This window comes from Hermetia illucens, chromosome 6 (genome assembly GCF_905115235.1).
Source record: "Hermetia illucens chromosome 6, iHerIll2.2.curated.20191125, whole genome shotgun sequence".
NCBI lineage: Eukaryota > Metazoa > Arthropoda > Insecta > Diptera > Stratiomyidae > Hermetia > Hermetia illucens.
The window spans coordinates 29,230,604-29,252,224 of record NC_051854.1 but is presented as its reverse complement, the minus strand read 5'-3'; the positions used below and the strand labels follow the sequence as shown (position 1 = coordinate 29,252,224).

The following is a 21,621-nucleotide window of genomic DNA, read 5'->3' as shown; positions in this document are numbered from 1 at the left end:
AAACGGCTTCGTGTCTCTGTTGGAGTTCATCAAGGAAGCGCCCTTTCACCACTCCTTTTTGTTCTTGTTATGGGCACCGTCACACGGGATATCCAACGTCCAGCGCCCTATACACTGTTTTATGCAGATGATGTTTTCCTAGCATCTGATAGCAAAAATGATCTCGAGCAACTTGTTCAAAAATGGAATAATCGCCTCATGCAACACGACCTCAGATTAAATCTAAACAAAAGTGAATTTTTGGACGGCCGATCCCCACGAAACAGGCACAATCACTGTCAGCGGAAGTAATCTGCCCAGAACTGAGCGATTTCAATAGCTCGGGTCAACGCTATCAGCCAATGGAGAACTGCGTTATGAAATGCTTCACGCATTAACGCAACCTGGATGAAGTGACGTTCTCAAATCTAAAATTTACCGCAATGCGTCCGTCCTGTCGCTTTATGTTTCTGAGTGTTGACCAAGCGTAAAAGACAATGAACGGCTTCTTGCGGTAATGCAGACGAAGATGTTGCGTTGCACTAGTGGCGTGGCACGTTTTGATCACATCCGAGATGAGGATATCCGCGATCGTTATGGGGTTGCACCGATTGTGGAAAAATTGCGAGAGAGATGTCTTCGATGGTAATTAGTACTAACGGGAATTCACTTGCCAAGATTGGTCTGAACATCGAAGTCGATGGTAAACGACCAAAAGACAGGCTGAAACAACGGGGGCTTGATACGCTGGATGGGGATTTGAAAGCCTCGAAATTGCACCCAGATCAGGCATCCGATAGAGCCAAATGGCGAAACCGATCACGACGAGTCGACCCCGCTTGTGGCCGGGCAAAAGCTGAAGAAAAAGACGAAGACATACAATGCAGATAAAATTCTATACTCGGCGAAAGGGTGATTGGTTTTGAGAGTTACTGTATATGTATCTATCAATTAAAAACCATTGTTGAAGTACTCTGTAACCACATCGACATAAACTGGAACTCCTCTATTGTTGCTTCCGTTTTTTTGTTTGACAAAAGCCGAAGAACCATAAAATATAAGATCCCCTCTCTATTTGACTACACATTTCCTCTACTCTAATTACTTTTCAATTTAATCGAATTTTATCATTATTTCTAATCCTCAAATTTATTTTATTAGTATCGACTTCAAATTGTCGCCCGGACACGTCCTCTTCCGTTTCCTTCCAATTTGATTACCTAAAAACAGTAAGCCAAGTGTTACCGTTTCTATACAATAATCGCTCAGCTGATGTGTGAGCCGAATGTCAAAATCCAATAGAAACATTCGATAAAAGCCGAGAAAGCGGAACGTCCAATTCACAGTGCTCGGAGTTTGCGGTCGGTGAATACGTAAGTTGCGTTCTGAGTTGTTACTATTTTGAGTCTTATTATGGTGTTCGTTTGTTAGGTATCACTCGACTAGGTCGTGAAGATTCTCCCTGTGCTATTTTCACATTTGAGGGACTGAAGTTCCAGACACTAAACATCCAATGCATAGTTCACGCATTGCTGCCCAGTGTCTGTTTCATCGCCTTTCATCACTTACAAATCCAAGGGGATTCAGTCCAGCTAATAGCCTAGTCATTTGTTGGATCTCATCCAAAAAATCAGAGGAATCGAGTGGGTATTTTAGTAAAAAGTTCTCGTTCCGCCGAAATTTGTTAAAAATTTGTAGCTTCTTGATTTCATTCAGAATCTTTCAAAGTGAAGTATTCCAAGTGTGTAAGCTTAATTTTTCCAAGATAGTGGGTGACATAGTGCTCTTTCGGTCAATCTGGGTCAATTCACTGCTCCAGAGATTAAACGAAGGCATTGAATGCTAATCAGTGGTTTTGTGATCTCAAAGCATCCAAACGCGCTGAAAAATTTGCACCCACTTGCTGCCGCTCAAGCGTTAATCCGATTAGAAGAGACCTAATTATAGAACCAAATTGACGAATAATGAAGCGCACAGATTGGAGCGTATGTTGCATGCACGTCAGTAGATCGTTAAGAGAGAAATTTTGAATTACGACGGCCGCTTCCTATTACGAATTCCAATTAACATTTCTTTTACAATATTATTAGCAAGTCATTCGAAAGTAGACGCACGGCACTGGCTATATTTAGATGTATAAATATTTACCTTTAAAACAATTTCCAACTGATAACATTATACATTCAAATTAGAGGAGAGTATGCTAATACTATTCCTTATCCGCTTCCAGACCTAAAAGTTGAATGATACACTTAATTTCACAGTTGGAATTTATTTATTTTGGAGTCATGTTCTGAAGTCTGATATCTTCATTTATTTAAGCGAGGGAATGAAAAAATCGAATCAGTATAAAAGAGACATATATTTAATTTTCGTTTTAGGTAGATTTGGGTTCTATACTTTCTGTTCTCATAAACACTGTCCTTATAATTTTGCATTAAAAAAATCCTATTGAGCCCGATTTACGGTCATTCTATGTGTTACTTGGCAGTTTAGTCGGAAACTGTTAGATTTATTGCATCGCTAATTGGGTGGGATGTTGGATTTGTGAAATCCTATGCGATTCCTCATTCAAAAGGTTTTCTATTACCAACCTAATGCGGACCAGCAGAGAGATTGAGATCATCATGTGTAATTTGAATGCGTTGGGTTCACAGTTGTGAGGGACGGCTTTCAGCAGATTCCACCGCTTGGCCATTAGCAGCACATAATTCGAATATAGAGCCGGGCATAAAATTAATTGTGTTTCAAATGACCAGCAATGTCCATCTGATCAGGCCCATCAAATTGCTGTTAGGGTTAGCGTAAGGAGATGTCTTCTAAAGGTGACTAACCAATTCAGTCGTTCAAATCCAACACCATCCGCTTTTTTAACCTTTCTACCGTGTGAGAATACCTTTTGTATCACGTAGGAACTTGCAGATGGTTGCAGGTCATTCGATGAACCGGTAAAGACATAAGCGATGGTCTCTGCATACATTGTGACGGGCAGAGCGATATATAACGGCGCACAATTTTATACGTTGCATCAAGGTAACATATCGCACGTAGTTTTCAGTCTGTTCCTCCAGGTTATCGGCAGTTTCCTTTTCGTTGTCGTGACCGAAGAGCATGTAGGGCTCTCATGACATGACTTTTTCCTCAAATATCTTGCTTACGCTGACGATATTTGCTTATTTCAACCAATTTGTCTATCATGATAGTGTTATTTCTACTTATGGCTGTACCGAACTCGACATTACTAGAAGCATTAACAGGCTTAGTCTGCATCCGCACCAGCATTAAGTTGACATTAAGTTAAAGTTCCAAATAGAGAATAATGTGACGTGACACGTATGTTAAGGAATAACAAATAATTAAATTTGTATTTAAAGTTATTATAAAGTAAGTTAGATAAAACATAAATTATTGAAGAAAGATACATACCAAAATCAAAAGCTGGCAATGCAAGATGATTTAGACAACTCCATCTCTTGATCTTAACATACGACTCGATATTTCCGGAATCGAACGAAAATCCTGCGTTACATAATACGGGATTATGTAACGCATAGTGTCCGGATAGCTGAGTGGTTAGAGCACAAGGCTGTCGTGCGGAAGGTCACGGTTCAAATCTCACTGGTGACAGTGGAATTTGTATCGTGATTTGACGTCGGATACCAGTCGACTCAGCTGTGAATGAGTACCTGAGTCAAACCAGGGTAATAATCTCGGGCGAGCGCAATGCTGACCACATTGCCTCCTACAGTCTACTGTAGTGTACCGTTACGGTCTTGAATGAAGTGCTCTAACACACTTCAAGGCCTAGATCCAATATGGATTGTTGCGCCAACGATTATTATTATTATGTAACGCAGGATTTTCATTAGTGGATGTAATGCCATCCGCTGCAGTATATGAGCAAATAAGCACCAAAAATCTGATGTTTGATGCGTACATTGGCGGGACACTCACATAGAAAATATTCCGTGGATCCCGCTTCCTCATTACTGGATGGACACGTATCATCTTGAACATCTGCTCAGCTAGTAAATTATGACCATTCAGAATGCCTACAATGTTTCTACAAGTCTTCCTGCTTTTCGACAGAATAAACTTTGCACTATGTTTGTTTGGTTCTGGCAGGAAAAATTAAGTGTATTTAGCAGCATTAAGGCTCTGCCACCTGCCATTATGGAAGCTCGTTCCCAGTTTTTGATAACAGTATGGGAAATACTACTGACACTGGAATTGTTGGTTCCGGTGCGGGCATGGGGGGAAATTGAACCCTCTTTTGCTTTCATTTCCTTCTACATCACTATGACCGGCTACCTAAAGAATTTAAACCGTATTGAATCTAGAAACAGAGTTCAAATGGTTTCTACATTGCTGAACGAATTTCGAAGTGACCAAAGGACTGTTCAACGCCCTCAATACAGCTTGACTATCGTTTCAGGTTGCGACTCGCCTGCCTTTCAACCGCTCATCAATCACCCAAGTTGCCGTTCTAGGAAAAGAGGTAGAATGCTGCTCGAGAACCCTGTTCTGTTTTTTAGATATCGGTGTAAAAGACGTTAGATAAATTCCTATCTACCAAAGAGATGGATGAATTCAAGAATCTGAAGGCATTGCGAAAACTGCATTCAATTCTTCCAGTAACTCTTCCAATGCTTTGCGCCCCCGTATATTGTTTCGCCAGATATCTAATCGAATTAGTCTATGAGCTTCAAGGATTGCAAATTGAGAATGCATTTAGAGCTGCGTCGGATATCACGTTCAGGGCAACGGTAATGCCCAGACACATAGTTATTTGCAGTGAAGCTAGTTTACAGCGAAAATTCTTTAACCTTAACCCACGCCACTACGGATGCATAGGCGAACATCGGTCAAAGACCATTCAGTTTCCTCCTTTTTGTAAATAATACCATTGAGGTTTTATTGGATTTACTGAATGTCCAGGCCTGAGGCACCAACAGTCAATCAAATCAACGGCGGTGTATTTCCACACATCGTTCCGAGATCTCGACCAACAACCAGCACAGTCACGTCATTCGCATAAGATTGAACGCGTATTGGCAGATTTTGCAGTTCGCATAGTAGTGAATTCAGCAACATACTCCACAGAAACGGCAATCTCACATCGCCTTCGAGGCAGCCTTTCGCCGCTTCCCACCTTCAACACCTACTTCAGCATACAGCAATCTTTGCGGTAACATAGCATAGATTCACTCAATTAAAGTTCCGTAAAAAACTATGCTCTCTGGCGGCATCACAGAGCTTCTGGGCAGGCACACAGTCAAACGCCCCCTCAATGTCCACGAGCACTCCCATCGCCTAATCGCCTTTCAGAGTGGCGTCCTTTATCGTTGAAACTAAATGGTGAAGAACAGACTCGTAGGTCTTTCCATACTGGTAAACGTGTTGGTTTTCATTTAGTGTTTGCGACTTTAGCGCTTTCTTACAAATGTGACGCTCAACCAGTCTCTACAGACATTTCAGCGAAAATGATGTTAAACTGATTTGTCTGAAGTTCTTTGGATTTGAATAGTCATCTTTCCCAGGTTTAAGTATGAAGAATATCTTAATCTTCTGCCAAGAGAGAAGCACGCAGCCCAGAGCAAGACATCCTCGAAAAATATTTCTTAGAAGCTGCTCTAAGAGCTCAATGCCCTCATTTAGCCTCGTTAGATAGATGCCTTCCATACCAGGTGCTTTGAAATGTTATAGCCGCTCTCATCTTTTCATTGGTAACAACCGCTCCTACAGTGTTTGAATTCCTCTTGCAACACTTTCGTGTTGAAGAGTTTCCAGAAACCGCCAATTCTCTCCTTCCCACTTCTGTCACTTGTTCTCGCGGATGGTGTCAAGTACACAAGAGAGTCTGTATAGACTAAACTCTGGAGTTCGTGAAAGTTCCATCCGGTTGTGAGTTTCGGATGTTTAACCAGTCTTCATTCTTATTGCTTTTACAAGGGCGATTCAGAAGTCGTCTGGTAAATTTCCTGAGTCTTTGCAGGTCTCGGTTCCACTATGGAACCGATTTATTGCTTTGGTTTCGGGAAATAGGACAAGGATCTTCAAAGCACTCTAAGAGTGTTCAATTTAGAATTTCCAATTGATCTTCTAGCGCCAAAGGAGTCCTTATTAGCCTAGGGAGCTGCACTTTGTTGCCAAGAATTCATTGGACTTTGTCCAATCTGTTTTCCTAGGATTCCGCCTTTGTATTATAGACTGTTCGTCTGCAATAGCCATACTAAATTCTAAGTAACGGAGATCTGAGAGTGAGACTTCATCTAGCACTCGCTAGTCTCTAATTAACTCTAACAATTTTGTAATGCAGATTGTTAGGTCAATTACTTGACTTCTTCTTGACCCGGTGAATGTTGGGGTGCACCTTGCGTTCGCGGTTAGCACACCAGTTGAAGAGATAAAATCGAACAGCTTCTCTCTTCTAGGATAGCATTTGCTACTTCCCCAACAAATGTGCTGAGCTTTCGCATCACAACCTATTAAGAGTTCAAGACCACTTGATTCTGCATACGCTACCAGATCCGTTAGTTCTTGTGTCGACGGAGGACACAAAGAATCATAGGGTAAGTAAGCAGAGGCAACCACGACGTTTCTTCCCTTGTCATTACCCTAGTATTGTAAGTTGACTGCAAGTAAGTCCTGGGAACAGGGTTGTCTCAGCATGGTTATCTCTAACAATTTTGACATTAGAATGCAGGCTCTCCATCTCAAGGATACCTCACATTCGCCTTTATTTATCTAATACCGCAGATTTTGCTAAAACGAATCCATAGCTCTTATACTAGAAATATATAAGGACAATCAACTTTATCAGCCTTCTTGCCAGGAGTTAGGAAGAAGCTTTGGCCTTACTGCAGACTTATTTAACTAATCATTATATGTGTAGACATGAGTGTAGTCTAATGCGAAAGCTGCTACTAACTAAAGAATATGCTGCATCCAGTGTGGATCTAATCAATCACAAGAAATTTCGCAGCTTTTCTAGTGCCAGTGTGTTGTGGGCTAAGAGCCGTCCTAGGTTCATGGTGTCCGGGCTGCATGAATCTGTTTCCATATATCGATGTTAGACCAGTTGTGTCCAAATCATCAGCTCCCCTTTCTTCCAGTTTTCCTGATAGATGCAGAAAAGAATTTTCCGGAAGGCAAGCCTGTAGCCCCCTCTCCTTTGCGGCTAAAGTTTTCTTCTGCTGAGCCTTTTCCTCCCATTTTCTGGAGGAGAAACCTTAGTGTAGTAGTAAACTACTACAAACTCCGCCACAACGCTAAGGTGGTGTCCAAGAGGGAGAAAATTATGTAGAGTATCACCGTTTACAATCTGCTTTAAACACTTCAATATAGTAGCATACAATCAATAATTTGAGTTTGTTCCTGAGAATCCATAGGTAGGAAAAATATGCAATGATAGTAGATATAGATATAGTTTTCAAATAGGTCAATCAAAGCTGGAATGTTGGATATCAACGCAATTGCGAGGAAAGTGGGGTTAATTAGCCGGAATTGCTGTTTTGCTAATACAGTGTAATCCTGATAATTCTTACATCGATTATTCATACTTTCGGCTAAATAGTACAAATTTTCCGGATCCCAGAGTCAATTTTCTTTATTTTGCACTTCCGATATTTCGTACCAAATCGTCTGTCTCTTGAGGATGCCAATAATCGGGATTCTACTGTATAAGGAATGAATTAATATCGTAAATTGGATCCACATGTTTGAAGGGCTAAAGCTCTGAACTCTAGTATATTAAACTTAAGAGGGGCATCGAGAAGGGAGAATTTGATAGAAGCGACTCATAGAAGTTTTTCGATTTGAATTTTTTTAAGATCTGGTGTTATGACTGCTTCTTTCCTAGATGTCTAGTTAACCACGTCGAAGAGATTGCGAAGTACTAGACGCGTAACTCAATATAGATTGCTCATAGCTATACTTTAAGAGGAATATTGGAGAATATTCTTTTGAGTTTTGTTTCATGGCTCATTTCGTATCGGCTGCTGTAAATACACTTTCTGCATTTAGTATAGATTGATACTGTAAACTTTTTTGAGTCGCTGATTACGAATTTAAAGTCTGGCTTGTTCCATTGAATCCGAATTTTGAAATACGTGCAAATTGCTGGAATTTTTCTAGTTATTTCTATTTCTGGACAATGTGCAATGTTTATTCCTGAGATTTTATTAAATGAAATAAAAAGTCGGGACATCGAAAGCTGGGCGGTTCGGGTAGAAAGTTTTGTATTTTCCTTATATGAGGAACTTACATCTACGTTTTTCCGTTTATGCATAGCTAGAAAATCAAAATATTTCTTCATATATTTCTAAATATCAAGATGGGAATATTAAAGACATAATTATTGTATTCATTCTAAACAAACAAATTTTGCGCATTATTGCTTACTGCTACATGTATACACACATAAATAATAACACATTTATATCTTGTTTTGAATATTTTACTTCGTAAGCAAAAGCATATCTACGCACTAAAATTGAAATGAAAGGGTAGATATCCATGCATCTGAATGTTTCCTCGGGTAGATGAGACTATTTCACAAAGTGGCGTTCCCACGCGGTCTCATAAACACGGGCCTCTAGTATCTCGGACTGTTCAGTTTATTCTAATATTTGTCTTCCTCAGCCTCCGTTGATTCAATCAGCGCTTTAGTCGTTTCCCATTGACTTCTATGTTCAGACCAATATTGGCAAGTAAATTCTCGTTAGCGCAAATTACATGCTCAGATGCCCCTCTCGCCATTTTTCCACGATTGATGCAACTCCATTACGATCGCGGATATCCTCATTTCGGATGTGATCATGACGGTCCACTGGTTCAACGCAACATCTTCGTCTCCATTATCACGAGACGCTGTCCATTGTCTTTTATGGTGGACCAACATCCAGAACTATAGAGATCGACAAGGTAGACGACAGTGCGGCAAGTCGATCATAATGAAGGTCAGTTGTACAATCCCACTTCATACAAATTGCGCTAATCATCATCATCAACGGCGCAACAACCGGTGTCCGGTCTAGGCCTGCCTTAGTAAGGAACTCCAAACATCCCGGCGTTGCGCTAAGGGTCATTAATCGACATCCCCAAAAATCTGAGGCATGGTCCGCCATGGATAGATCATCCTCGCCCATACGGATCGCATGATCTGCCCACCGCAACTTATCCAACCGAATTTTATCTAGAACCAGACGGCCATGATATCGCTCATAGATTTTCTAGTTATGTAGGCGTTATATTTGCGCATGACATAGCCATTTTTGAAGCTTTGTCATGACAAGCTGGGAAAACACCATACTTCGAACTTTACTTTTCGGACCGTTTTAACCCAGCACACTGGTTCTGCTGGCACTAAGTGTTGCCGCAGAGCATACCAGATGAGTTTGTTTGGCACATATCGCACGTTTTTTTTAAATCCAAAAAATGCAACGTAAAGAGGTCAGTAGTTCTGAAGTTCTCGACAAATCCTTTCTTTACCCATATTGGAGCAATGGTGCTTTCTTGCCAGTCAGATGGTGTTCTACCCTTCTGAATAATCGGATTGAAGAACTCACTGAGCGACGGTGTCCCTGCTTTTCGCCTTCCAGAGCTCAGCTGTGTTGTCGTTTGTTTCCTCGACTTCAGTCTCGCTGACATGTGGAATCGCTCGAAATGTCGGCAGTGCTTCTAGAAGTGGAGGTTAAACAAATTTTTCCGTTGAAATCTGCTCGAAATATTCCCGTCATCTATCCGTCGCGGCTTGTCAATCGGTAAGCAAAGTACCGTTCTTGTCATTAACGCAATAGAAGTGTTCGCTGTAATGGCCACAGTAGATCTACTATAGGCAGTACCCTTACAAAAATGACCCCACTTGCAAATGTGCTTGCAGAAGCTTATCTGTACACATCAGAGACGCTAAACAAGGAAAAGGCATAATCTTCGTCAAATCGTATTGGCAAGATGGAGATCGGTGAGCTTTTGCTATTCTGGTACTACGGCGTGCTCACCCATTTAGCAAAAAGTTGTTTCACGTATTTACTTATACATAAGCAAAAACTTGCCAATCTCACCAATACATTGGCAAGTCCGGGCGGTATGTCAAACACAGCTGATCGGGTTTTCGGTACATCTCGTTCATGCTCAAGGGCGAAACAATTTGAAATCGTGCGTACTCGCACTGATTTCCTTCCTTGAGGGGCAAGGGGGAGTGAGGTAGCTGTCTAGTATCTAACTGTGGTCCTGGCTTTTTGCTTTTGACAAGTCAGTACAGATCTCTCTCGCCACTCGGAGTGTTCAGTTTATGGTAGAAATCTACGTAGTAGACCGCTCGGGTAACAATGATCGTTTTTTTTTGTTTCCAGGTTGGGATTCTTGTAAATCGGTCAGCGTTTTATCGTCAAGAAATTTATGGTAGAAATCATTTCTTCCTTTTTCTCACAAAATGGCCAATCAACGGCCAATGTTGAGGTGCGATGGTCTCATAGGAAACGGCTCTATAATCAGTGATGGTGATAAAATGTCAACTAGTTAGCAGGATATAGTCGATTTGCATTCTACTGTTTGCACTATAAAATGTAGGAAGCGTTTAATAAACGTTAACCACCCTCATTGCGTGTCCCAAACCCTTTTTCCCAATTGTAGGCATCTTCCTCGGTATCAGGTCAGGTGGTTCGTATGAGGTAAAGAAATGAATCGTGCCTTTTAATACAATACGATCATTTTTATTTTTATATTGTGATACTTATATATATATCAGTATATATAATGTCTTAAGGCATAGTAAAGTCGCACGAAAAGTGACATTTTGACCTACGATAAATTTATTAGTAATGGCAGGATTTTCTTCAAACTTATCAGTATTAGAATGAATTTAAGAACTCGGGATGAAGGTATTTCAGAAGTTATCGGAATCTGATGTATTTCAAGTTTTATGTCTTGATATAGGTGATTTTTTTTAGATTTTTTGGTTAGGTGTTGAGAACGAAATCTGTTTCACAATAAATTGTCAATGACTCTTGTCATCAGTTGTAGGAGGAAACTCATGAAAATTAGTGTTGAATATTTTACTCTATTTGCCGTAATCGTATAACCACTTCATTTAGTACGATTTTCCCTTCCAGAACAATCAGAGATTGTGTCACTGGGTGGATTATTCCAAACATGAATTAATTTATTTCGTTTATTATTCGAACATTAGATGTTTTAGCTTCCGGTGCATCCTATTCCAGTTGGATACTATTATATTATTGTCATCTGCTTTAAGCATAATTTCTCTATTTTAAATCACTCTAAGATCAATTATGATCAATAATTGTTCAATTCATTGTAGACACCGGAAAGAAAACATTGAAAATGGCAAGTAAAGAAGAACTACGTGCACGCTTAACACCACTCCAATATCAAGTTACCCAAGAAGCAGCCACAGAACGTCCATTCACGGGTAAGCAATTAATAATGAATTCCGTTTGTACTTTTAAGCTTCTGCTGAATAATTCATTACATTACGTTACAATTCCTACTTGTAGGTTGTTATAATAAGCACTATGAGAAAGGCACATATCGTTGTATCGTCTGCCATCAAACGCTGTTTAGTTCTGATACGAAATATGATTCCGGTTGCGGTTGGCCTGCTTTCAACGATGTTCTAGATAAGGGAAAAATCACATTACATCGTGATGCAAGTATTCCAGGTAAGTGTTTTTTTGTATACTTCGAAAAACAAATTTTGGAGATTTGAAATTGAATAGTTGCTGTTCCTAAATTTAATTGAATTTCAAGTCCTCAATTTTGTTCAGCATGTTTTAGCTTCAACTAATGGGGATAACAATTACTTGCATTTCACATTATTAACTGCTTTCAGTGTGTTTTGAGTTTCTTCTATCCTTAGATGAAAGAAATATAATTTTTTGACATTTATTGAGAGATTACTGTTGTAAATAATGTGCAAGCGTCAGCGTACGTTTGCAGCCTTCACAGTGCATGGTACGATGCTGGTTTGTTTTACAATTTCCAACGATATTCATATTTTCCGGTTGGTTCAATTCGCTTGTATAGATTTGTGGTTATCCACATATACGAATACCACTAACATCTCTCTGTTCGTCGAGTTTTTTATTTGAAGAAGAAGATATATCTGTCCCTATTTTGATGGCGTGAATATAGCCCAAGGTATTGCTATTTTAACTTGTAGAAATAACCGTGTAATTATATTCCTTGACTGCGGATCTATCATATTTTCTATTAACTTCCATTCAAAATTATGGTCCCTTAAATTTATTTTTCCAATAGTTCACATTTGAAATTGCATTGCATTCTGTCGACGATAATTTTATTTCTTGTTATCGATAACGTCCTTCATTCCGCCTTGGCTGGAAGATATGGATATGGAGGGTTTTTATGAACCATATTATCTTTCTCCAAACACCTCGATTACGCTGTTGACATCTGGTTACTCTTCCAACAAGTAATGGACTTTGGCTAATTAGAATTTGAAAAAGAAACCAAGAACAGTTGGAGGAAACTCAGTCTGACGTCTTTGAATTAGTTGACAGAATATTAAGGATGTTGAACAATTTGTATATTTGGGTAGTGGGTAGTTTCTGCCGCTGTTTTTTATTTTTTTCTGTTGGGGTAGGGTAGGTGAGCTCGATGTGCCTCTTGTCTCAGTTTGCCAAGAGTTGTCACTCATCTAGTGTACGTTTCTGTTCTTCACGAGCAACCACCTTCCTTGGCTTTTCTCCTTAGCAAGAAAGACAACGGGGATCACAACTGCGATACACAGGCGCCATTCGCAAAGCTCCCCGCCTCTATAGATACACAAGACGCTTACGATATATTTCCTTGTCAAGAGCGTCAGCCTATTCGTCTCCGCCGTAGAGCAGATTGCGTTGCACTCATAAGCAGACGTCGCCTGCTAGACGTAGAAACCCCAATGTATGCCATTAGCTGAGCGGAAAGTCGAGCTCCACCCTTGTCCGCTTCTGCTTTGATTTGCTCGAAAAAGCTCATCTTTGAATCTACAGTAAGTCCAAGTAACTTAACTACGTAATTTCAGTAATCTCTTCAATGTGATGAAAAATGAACTTCAGAAAAACATTTCCACATTTCAGAGAAAACGGCGAAGACAGATTTATCATTGTAAATACGTCAGACAACAACAGGTTCGGTACGGTCATCGGCAGAAATAACGCTTCCTAAATATACTATACAAATTGACTAACGCCCCCGATTTTCATGGAAATTAGTAGAGTGCATAACCAGTCAGACTGAAGACTTTGGTTTTCTTTGTGTAAATTAAGAAACATTTGGCCAAGGTACATCCCCGATGAGAGAGCAAGCAGATGTCATTAGCGTAATCAAGATGTTTGAGGAAAGATGACATTCGCCATCGAATCCCTCCACGGGCTCCAGTCGAGGCAACATACAGAACACCGCCGATAATGACAAGAAAAAGGGTTGGTGATAGGATGTCATTCTGGCGAACTCCACTTTGCACTTGAAATTTCTCCGAGATTTCACCGCGGTGCAGAACTTAGCACTTGCGCCATCATATGTCCCTTTGATGAAAGCTATTAATTTCTCCGGATACCCCTCCTGCGTAGAACATTCCAGATACACTCTCTATTGACAACAAATCGATGAAATGCAGGTGGAGCGGTGAATTCCAGACAGAGCATCACCATAATCCGAACGATGCCTATTCTCTGACGATCAAGGATGATATTAGCTGATGTCTTAACGAATCATCGACTTGTATCAGTCCAGTGCAGCCTCTGTTTCACTCACCAATGCAATTGTGGAATCCGTTTTGCCACGACGGACCCTACGCCGCACTTATCGTACTCTTTCATGATAACGAAGCTTCAGTGCATTGCGCTCTCCCTCTTTCGCAACCATCAACAGATGTAGATGTAGATATCGTCACTTGTAAAATTGTTTAATATTAAAACTAAAACATGTACAGAAGAAAGTAGAAATTTTCTATTATGCAGATACTATGTACATATTTTGGGAGCTATTTACTCCCTTCATCAGTGCTTAGGCGCGACTTTTCTGGCATGTCGAATCTTAACAGACTATCGTAGGAAGCTTTCCAGAGGCCAAAAGTCCAGCCTAGGATGGATCCCTCTGTAACTCCCGATGTGATCTCCATCTTCCTCTGACATCTTATAGAACAGGTGGCGGTCCTTAAGATAATCTCCCAATATCCGCAAGAGTAGGCTTGGCACATGGGTTGAATTTTCTAATATGCCTCGCATATTTGTCCATCTTCCGAAATTGAAGACGTTTCTGACATTAAGCTTTATCCTGGAGATCGGCGGCTGTACGTCTCGGCTCGATGAACCGCATCCACGATCTCCATAATAGCATCTGCCGTGGATTTCCCTGCTGTGAACCCGAACTGCTTTGAGGGTAAGCCCCTGCCAGCGCGGACGGCTTCAGTGAGTTTACTCCTGATGAGCTTTTCTAGTACTTTCCTGGCCGTGCTAAGCATACACAGCGGTCGTCACGCAGCGGTAGCCCCGAGTTCCCTTTTTCTTTGCTGATTAGCGCGAGTCTCGCGTCCTTCCCCTATTTTAAGCAAACGTTGAATGCCCCAACCAGCAAATCTTCCCGTTGGCAGAACATCAGTTTGTAAACTTCCGCCGGGATACCATCAGGACCTGGCGCCTTTTTTCCGTTTTTATTGATAAGAACTGCTCCTTCGAGTTCTCTTATTGCGAAAAAAGAGCAATCCTCGACGTTTTCCGTGCTATTGACATCAACCCGTAGGGGATAACTGGGGAAGTAGTAGTAGTATCCCTGTCTCTGCTACCTACATCTTATAGATGAGCACATCGTTTGCACCATTAATCTGTCTCCAGAATTGGTCTTATTAGTGGTTCTTTGAACGTGCTAATTTTTTTATAATAATTCAGCTTATGAATTACATGAATTCGAAGTTATTTTAATTATTTATTGATTGAATGTTCGCCACCAATTCTTTGCTTGGAATTATACTCAACTTACAGGGATAACACATGCTATAATACCGGAAAAAAGTCCATGAATTTTGAAACCAAAGTCTTATTAGCTTAATAGTTGCCCTCAAAATATTAGGTTTTATTGCGACAATAACGACGGTAATTATTAGAATATAATTAGAAGTAAAGCGAATATGCGCTCAATAGAAACTGGTATTTCATGGCTTACAAAAAGATAGGCGCACCTTGTCTGAGAAATTCAATTATGTTTTTGAAATTTCTTTGACATTTCAGGAATTACTCTTTAATGATCTCTTCTAAACGAACCTGCGTGCATGTATGTCATTATAGTGTATCACGCTGCGAAGATTTCTAGAGTTTAGCTTATTTGAACCTTCGGTTAAGAAACCAAGGTCTTTTCAATATTAGGTGCGTTTCATAAGGAATAGAAATTAGTTCAATTTCGGTGTGAGCTACTTTTCAGTTCCTGAACAACAAAATTGGATAAATTGCAACATTTAGGTCAGAGATCTACGTACTACTACGCTTTTAATTTGGCAAAATATGAAAATTGTGCACAATAAGAGACATATTCAATTTTATCCAATCATCCATAGTTAATCGTTTATTCATAAATTGGCAGATAGCACAATGCAAAGAAATTATATCATAAAACCAATCATGCTTATATGTGTGGCTTAGATGATCATGCAATTCAACGTACTAACATCTTTCTTAAATTTGCATAATGGGACTAATTCTTGATCAGGAATGGAACGCATAGAAGTACGCTGCTCGCAATGCTCAGCACATATGGGTCACGTTTTCGATGATGGTCCCGCACCAACTGGGACACGTTATTGTATAAATTCAGCATCTATTGACTTTGTCGCTGAGAAATAAATTTGCTTGTCCTTGGACTATAACCTCTCTAAAATTGCTGGCTGTTGTTGGCAACGTTACAGTGAACTAATAAGATATTTATTGCAAATAAAGAGTTATTTGAAAAGCAATTAAGTGGTGTCTTTCACTGCCGTTTATATTGTAAATAATGTTTTTGCAATTGAACTTGAACATGGTTACAGAATCACATTGTTCTCGGTGTTTATTTTTTTTAGTTTTTATTGGATTGGTTCTATTGACTTTCAATTCACAAAAATACTATTTTTTTATAAACAAAATTAGATTATGAATTTTCGGTGAAGGTATCTAATGGATCATTTTCTCCTCTTTTTCATTATATTCTGCTTATAAATGGGATCTCGTCGTACGTGATTTGTCCTCAAACTCATTCCTTTCTCATGCACTTTTGTACATTTTGAATATTTTATTTTTCATATGCATTCATCGTGTATCACTCAAATCATTTATATTTTCTATCATTATGAAAATTATTTCATTTCTTCTATTGGTAATTTTTTCTTTCTATATTTATTGCATGACTTCTTGCTATTCACATGATTTCATTATTTTTTGAAAAACCAACTTCTTCTGTTGTATAAAAACCCTATCCGAAATCTCGTGGAATTTCCTCAATTCCATCCCCATTCCCCTAAAAATCATTTAAACCATCCTGCCCATAATACAACTACTTGGCTAATATGAAAACAACTAAGGAGGAAATATTTTACTGCTAATTAAACATCCAGAACGCATAAGAACTGAAGTGAGATGTGCGAAATGTGGAGCTCACATGGGCCATGTATTCGATGATGGACCGATGCCTACACGAAAGCGGTATTGCATCAATTCAGCAGCAATTGATTTCGTAACAAATGACGAAGCGGAGGCCAGTGAAAAAAGTAGTTAGCGCGAATCAATAGAACGTCGACTTTTTTCTAAAAGCACACCGGAAGAATATTATAAATTATACCATCTGTTTGGATTTCAGCAATAATTGTAAATAACTGAGGCTAAATCTTGAAACTTGAAAATAAATTATTTTTGTAACTACATTGTGGTTTATATAAATTAATTAATATTGTTTTTCATGGAATAATGAACATAGGTTGATCATGATCGTGACGCTAAATATCTTAACAGCAGTCATTTTCTGGATAGAGGATGTTCCAATTATATTCTTACGGCAAAATCACTCTCTTCTACATCATGAATTTGATCACGATATGCTTACTTTACTATGACTTCCAATTTTAAAATTGAACTGTAAAGAAACGAAAAGATGGAAAGGTAACTCAATGCAAGTTTAGAAGTTCGATAATTTCAGCATTTGCTTTACATATCCCATGCTTAGCCTCTCCTATCATATCATCACCACCCTTTTTACGTAGTCCCTTTATAGTATTTTGATCGAGCAGAAAGGCTGCAATAAATAAGCAAAGCTTTGTTCTGTATGAAACAAAACCATATTAAATACACAAAAAGTAAACAAGTTTCAAATTCCTTATAATCAATGATTTAATGAAATCTCCACTGAAGGAGGCAACAAGTGGCTACGGAAATACGTAGGTATTTGGTGATTAATAGTAAAAATCATTGACTATGTATAAGTTGAGTTACATCATTTTTTGGTGGGTTTAATAGGTGGGATTTGTTGTCTGGGTCTTTTTAGATCTTCTGCAGTCTTCCACAGTAAGTGGCCTGTGTCTTTTGTGCTGTCAGTTTTGAGATATATCTTCTTAAGGACTCATTTTTATATTTGCTAATTAAGACCTTTAGCTTGTTTGTCCGAAAGTTTAGGTTTTTTGCTTCCCGTTGTGCGGTTTTTTGCCATAGTTTGCGAACTCTACGTTTCTCTGGAATTAGTTCGTTAGCCTCAGCAGGACAGTCCATGAAGAGCAGGAGTGCTTTTCCAAGTCGCCTCTTGTCTCATCGTCGTTAGCAGATCTCCTTCTCGAGCTGATAAGCAGTGCTGATTTAATTTATGCAAACGTTTTCTTAGATGTACTTTTTGAATACTGCCCATGTTGTTTGTCTATTAGTCCTGATCTGAGGGGTAGTCTTTTCTCCTCATTTTTTCACTGACCAGCGACTGATCGGACATTACGTTTTCATTACCCTCTTTAACGAAGATTGACTTGTTGCAAAAGTCACAGATTTTAGCGTTCGTTGACCCCGTGGGGTGGCTTTTTAAGATAAGGAATATGTCTATCTTCTCAATATTAAGAAAGAGTTCCAACACTTATAGGTGCTGTTGAATGCATTCCACGTTAAGATTTTCAGGACATTTGCTATTTGGCTTTCTTGTTATATTTTTGTCTCCTTACGGTATACTGCTTAGGTATGTTCGTCAAGTCTTCTATTTAAAATGTCAAGGCTATCTAAAATAGTTTTCAGTATTTGATTACCATCGTCATTTCTTTTTTGGCTAGTGCATTTTGCCTTACCACCTGCAAGTATTCTATTTTCTCAGATCTAACAACAGACCTAGGGTTGCTTTTCCGTGGTTCAGTTTGTCGTTTCTCAAGAGCAGCGAAGTTTGGCAGCATGGATCCTTTACGTCTTAGCATTTGTAATTCTTCCGTTACTTCACAGCCTTTGTAATTGGGTGGTAATGGTCACCACCACATATCACGCAGCTTGGTTTTTGATTACAATACCTTTGAGCGTGATTGAATCCCCGGTATCTTTTGCACTGGGGTTTTAGGTCGCTGATTTTTCTCAGTACTTTTATTTTGACCTTTATATTAAGTTGAGAATTTTGTTTTGATCTTCACTATTGTCGAACATAATCATGAACAGTGGGAGTCCTAGCTTACTGATTTCCCACTTTTCATAAGATTTTTTTTCTTTTTAAGTCCAGGCCGACCACCACGTGATTGAAACGGGTCGCGTCCGCTATGATCCTGGACATCTGGAACTGTGCTTCCAAATGCACGAACCACAGTTCCGGGTTCCGCCGCCAAAACGGAGGGACGCGCACGGCGAGAGCAGTCACTTGCGGGTCCGATGGACATGCCGCCAACCGACATTCCAAAATAAACTAAAACTACGACGGTAATTTGTGGGAAGGAAACCGCGGTAATACCGACTTTAGCTAAATCCCTAATCGACACGGCAGGCCGCACCTTCAAATGACCGCACGAGCGAAAACGAAACACCAACGACGTACTCCAAAGTGAAAAGCTCGCCAAAAGAGCGGAGAGCAAGCGAAAACAGATCCACCGATGCAAACACTTCGACGCCGTCTCTTGAGGCGATTTAAATTTTATTTTTACCACCGTGTTTACTGACCTAAAGTAAAATAAAATAACTTATAAATAAAACAAATGGCGGCGTCTGCTGAGGAGGCGGTTGATGGCGGAGTATCCTGCTCCTGTGGCGATAGCGGTAGTGTTGGCGGCTGCTGCGGCGGTGTCTGTTGTGTTGATGGTGGCAACGGCTACGGAGGCGGTGATGGGCGGGCTGGTGATGGTGTCGACGGTTACGGCGATGGCGCTGGGGATGGTGATGGTCAGCTGCGCTGGTCTTGACGGCGGGGGCTGTAATGACGACGTCTGTGGTGACAGCGGTGGTCGCTGCGGCAGCGATGGCGGCTGCTGCGTCTATGACGACAGCGGTATTGGCTGCGGCGTCTGCGGCAACAGCAGTGACGGCTGCTGCGTCTGTGGCGGCCGCGGTGGCGGCGACAGTGGGGCTGCGGTGACGGCGGCGGCTTCGATCCCTGCAGCGATGGTGGGAGCGACTGCGGTGGCGATAGCGGTTGCGGCAGCGACGGTGGCTGCGGCTGCGGTTGTTCGTGCGGCTCCTCGCTGCATTGTCAATTATTGTTGTTGTTCACGCAAGTATGGTGCGTGCTCCGGGGTCACCAATTTGGGAGCTTATATAACTCTTTATCAATTACATCCACCAATCGCAGGCAAAATTACATTTTATTAGTTGCAAACAACACCACATTCATCACTTAATCATTTAATTATTTAATTAAATTCAAAGAATACATCTTTAAAATCAACAATCAATTAGGAGCCACAGTCGTAGACAGAAGTTTAGTAATTATTCTCTTTTTTCAAAAATGACATTTTCCGTCCCCTTCATGGCACTCTGCTCTTCACTCCTGTGGCGAGGTCTAAACTGAGTGGAGAGCGCCGGTGACGTCATCTGTCCGCTGGTATTCGCAACATTCGAAATAAATTTCGAATGCCGCGAATCCTGCCGCGCCATAGGTTTATTGTTTCTCCGGCACACGCATTTTTCTCGGAGACGGTTTTAGCGATTCACACCCAATTTGGTGAAAAGGTGGGAACTGTGAACGCCCACGCATACAGTGAGTTACATAATTCTACATCGAATTTAAGGGGGGTCTCCACACATGCAAAAGGGGGATGTATTTTTTTTTCATCAAATACAGTTATGTGGAGTATCCAATGAAAGGTCGCGGGTAGTACTTTCTGAGTCCAGTACTAGCTTTAACATTTGTTGGAAAGGTGGGCAGTGCGAGATCGAAATTTATCATTTTTTAATGGGCCCATTCTCAGAAACTACCCACCCGAAAAATTTGAACAAAATCAAGAGGCTACCACTATATCGTGCAACAGTATAGGGTATAACATAGAGCGTGATCCTACCAAGTGTAATGGAAATCGCACTATTATTAACAAAGTTATAATAGGTCAATTTGTCGCTTCTTTGCAAATTCAAGACTATGAATGTCAATATCACCCGAAAGTGGATATTATCACGTGATATATGCATATATTACGTGCTAGGCACATATGGACCAAATGCACACTCAAATGTCTTTATAAAAGAAATACGCAAGACCTTTCATACCTGAAGCGTCTAGCTTCCGGTTTCCCGTCTTGTTTCAATATATTCATAGCGTCTAGGATCTTAAATCACTTTTCCTTTATGTCTTCTACAATGTTTTTTTGGCACATTGGGTGAGAGGCCTGTTGTTTGTGTCTTCATACTTGTACCATTGGATTTTTCATGTTTAGTTTTTCGATAGGGCCCCGTAGTCATTTGCGTTTACAATGTGTACTTTCCTAATTTATATAAGCAACATTAACTTTAACTGACATCTAGGAGCATAGCAACAATTACGCAATGAAAATGTTTGGACGAGTTAGAAAGCAATAGAAACGATATCAAAGAACGGTTTTACACGATAAGTTTCGCATCAGTCTGTCACTTCTTTGACTCTTTTTTCGTTAGCGTTTGTTCCATTCACAAGCGGGGCCGACTTGTCGTGATAAATTGCGCCATTTTGTTCTATCAAAGGCCTGATCTGTCGCGAAGCTTTCAAATTCCCGTCAAACGTATCAACCCACCGTTGTTCCGACTGGGTTTTTGATCGCTTACAATTGATTTTAATATTCAGATCAATCTTGGCAAGTGAATTCTCCTTAGCGCGAATTACGTGACCATACAATTGAAGACGACCGTTACAACCCCATATTGATCGCGGATATCTTCATATTAAATGTACTCAAGGCGTGTTACGCCACTAATCCAACGCAACATCTTCGTCCCCATTACCGAGAGACGTCCTTCATTGTCTTTTATAGTCGACCAACACTTAGAACCATAGAGGGCAACGGGCTGGCTGACATTGCGATAAATTTTAGATTTGGGACGTTTTTTGATACGTCGTGCACCAGCCATGCAACGCAAGTTCGTCCAGGTTGCGCTAATACGTGAAGCAATTTTATAATATAGTTCTCCATTGGCTGATAGCATTCCCCTTTATATTTGAATCGCTCAGTTGCGGGCAGGTCATTGC

At 40.3% G+C, this 21,621-nt stretch overlaps 1 protein-coding gene across 5 annotated transcripts; it reads left to right on the top strand.

Annotated features, from left to right (window-relative positions):
- The first annotated feature begins 1,204 nt into the window (after positions 1–1,204).
- On the top strand, positions 1,205–16,891 carry LOC119659827 (methionine-R-sulfoxide reductase B1). 5 transcript variants are annotated; one of them, XM_038068113.1, is made up of 5 exons: positions 1,205–1,352; positions 1,411–1,706; positions 11,303–11,413; positions 11,499–11,663; positions 16,553–16,891. In XM_038068113.1, exons 2-5 carry the CDS (start codon positions 1,493–1,495, stop codon positions 16,744–16,746), a joined length of 684 nt encoding a protein of 227 aa, XP_037924041.1. In that variant the 5' UTR covers positions 1,205–1,352; positions 1,411–1,492; the 3' UTR covers positions 16,747–16,891. The 5 variants fall into 5 exon arrangements, with proteins under 5 accessions (XP_037924041.1, XP_037924043.1, XP_037924042.1 ...); XM_038068115.1 differs by lacking the exon at positions 16,553–16,891 and adding an exon at positions 15,706–15,953; XM_038068114.1 differs by having other exon boundaries at positions 1,206–1,352; positions 16,586–16,891.
- Positions 16,892–21,621: the final 4,730 nt, after the last annotated feature.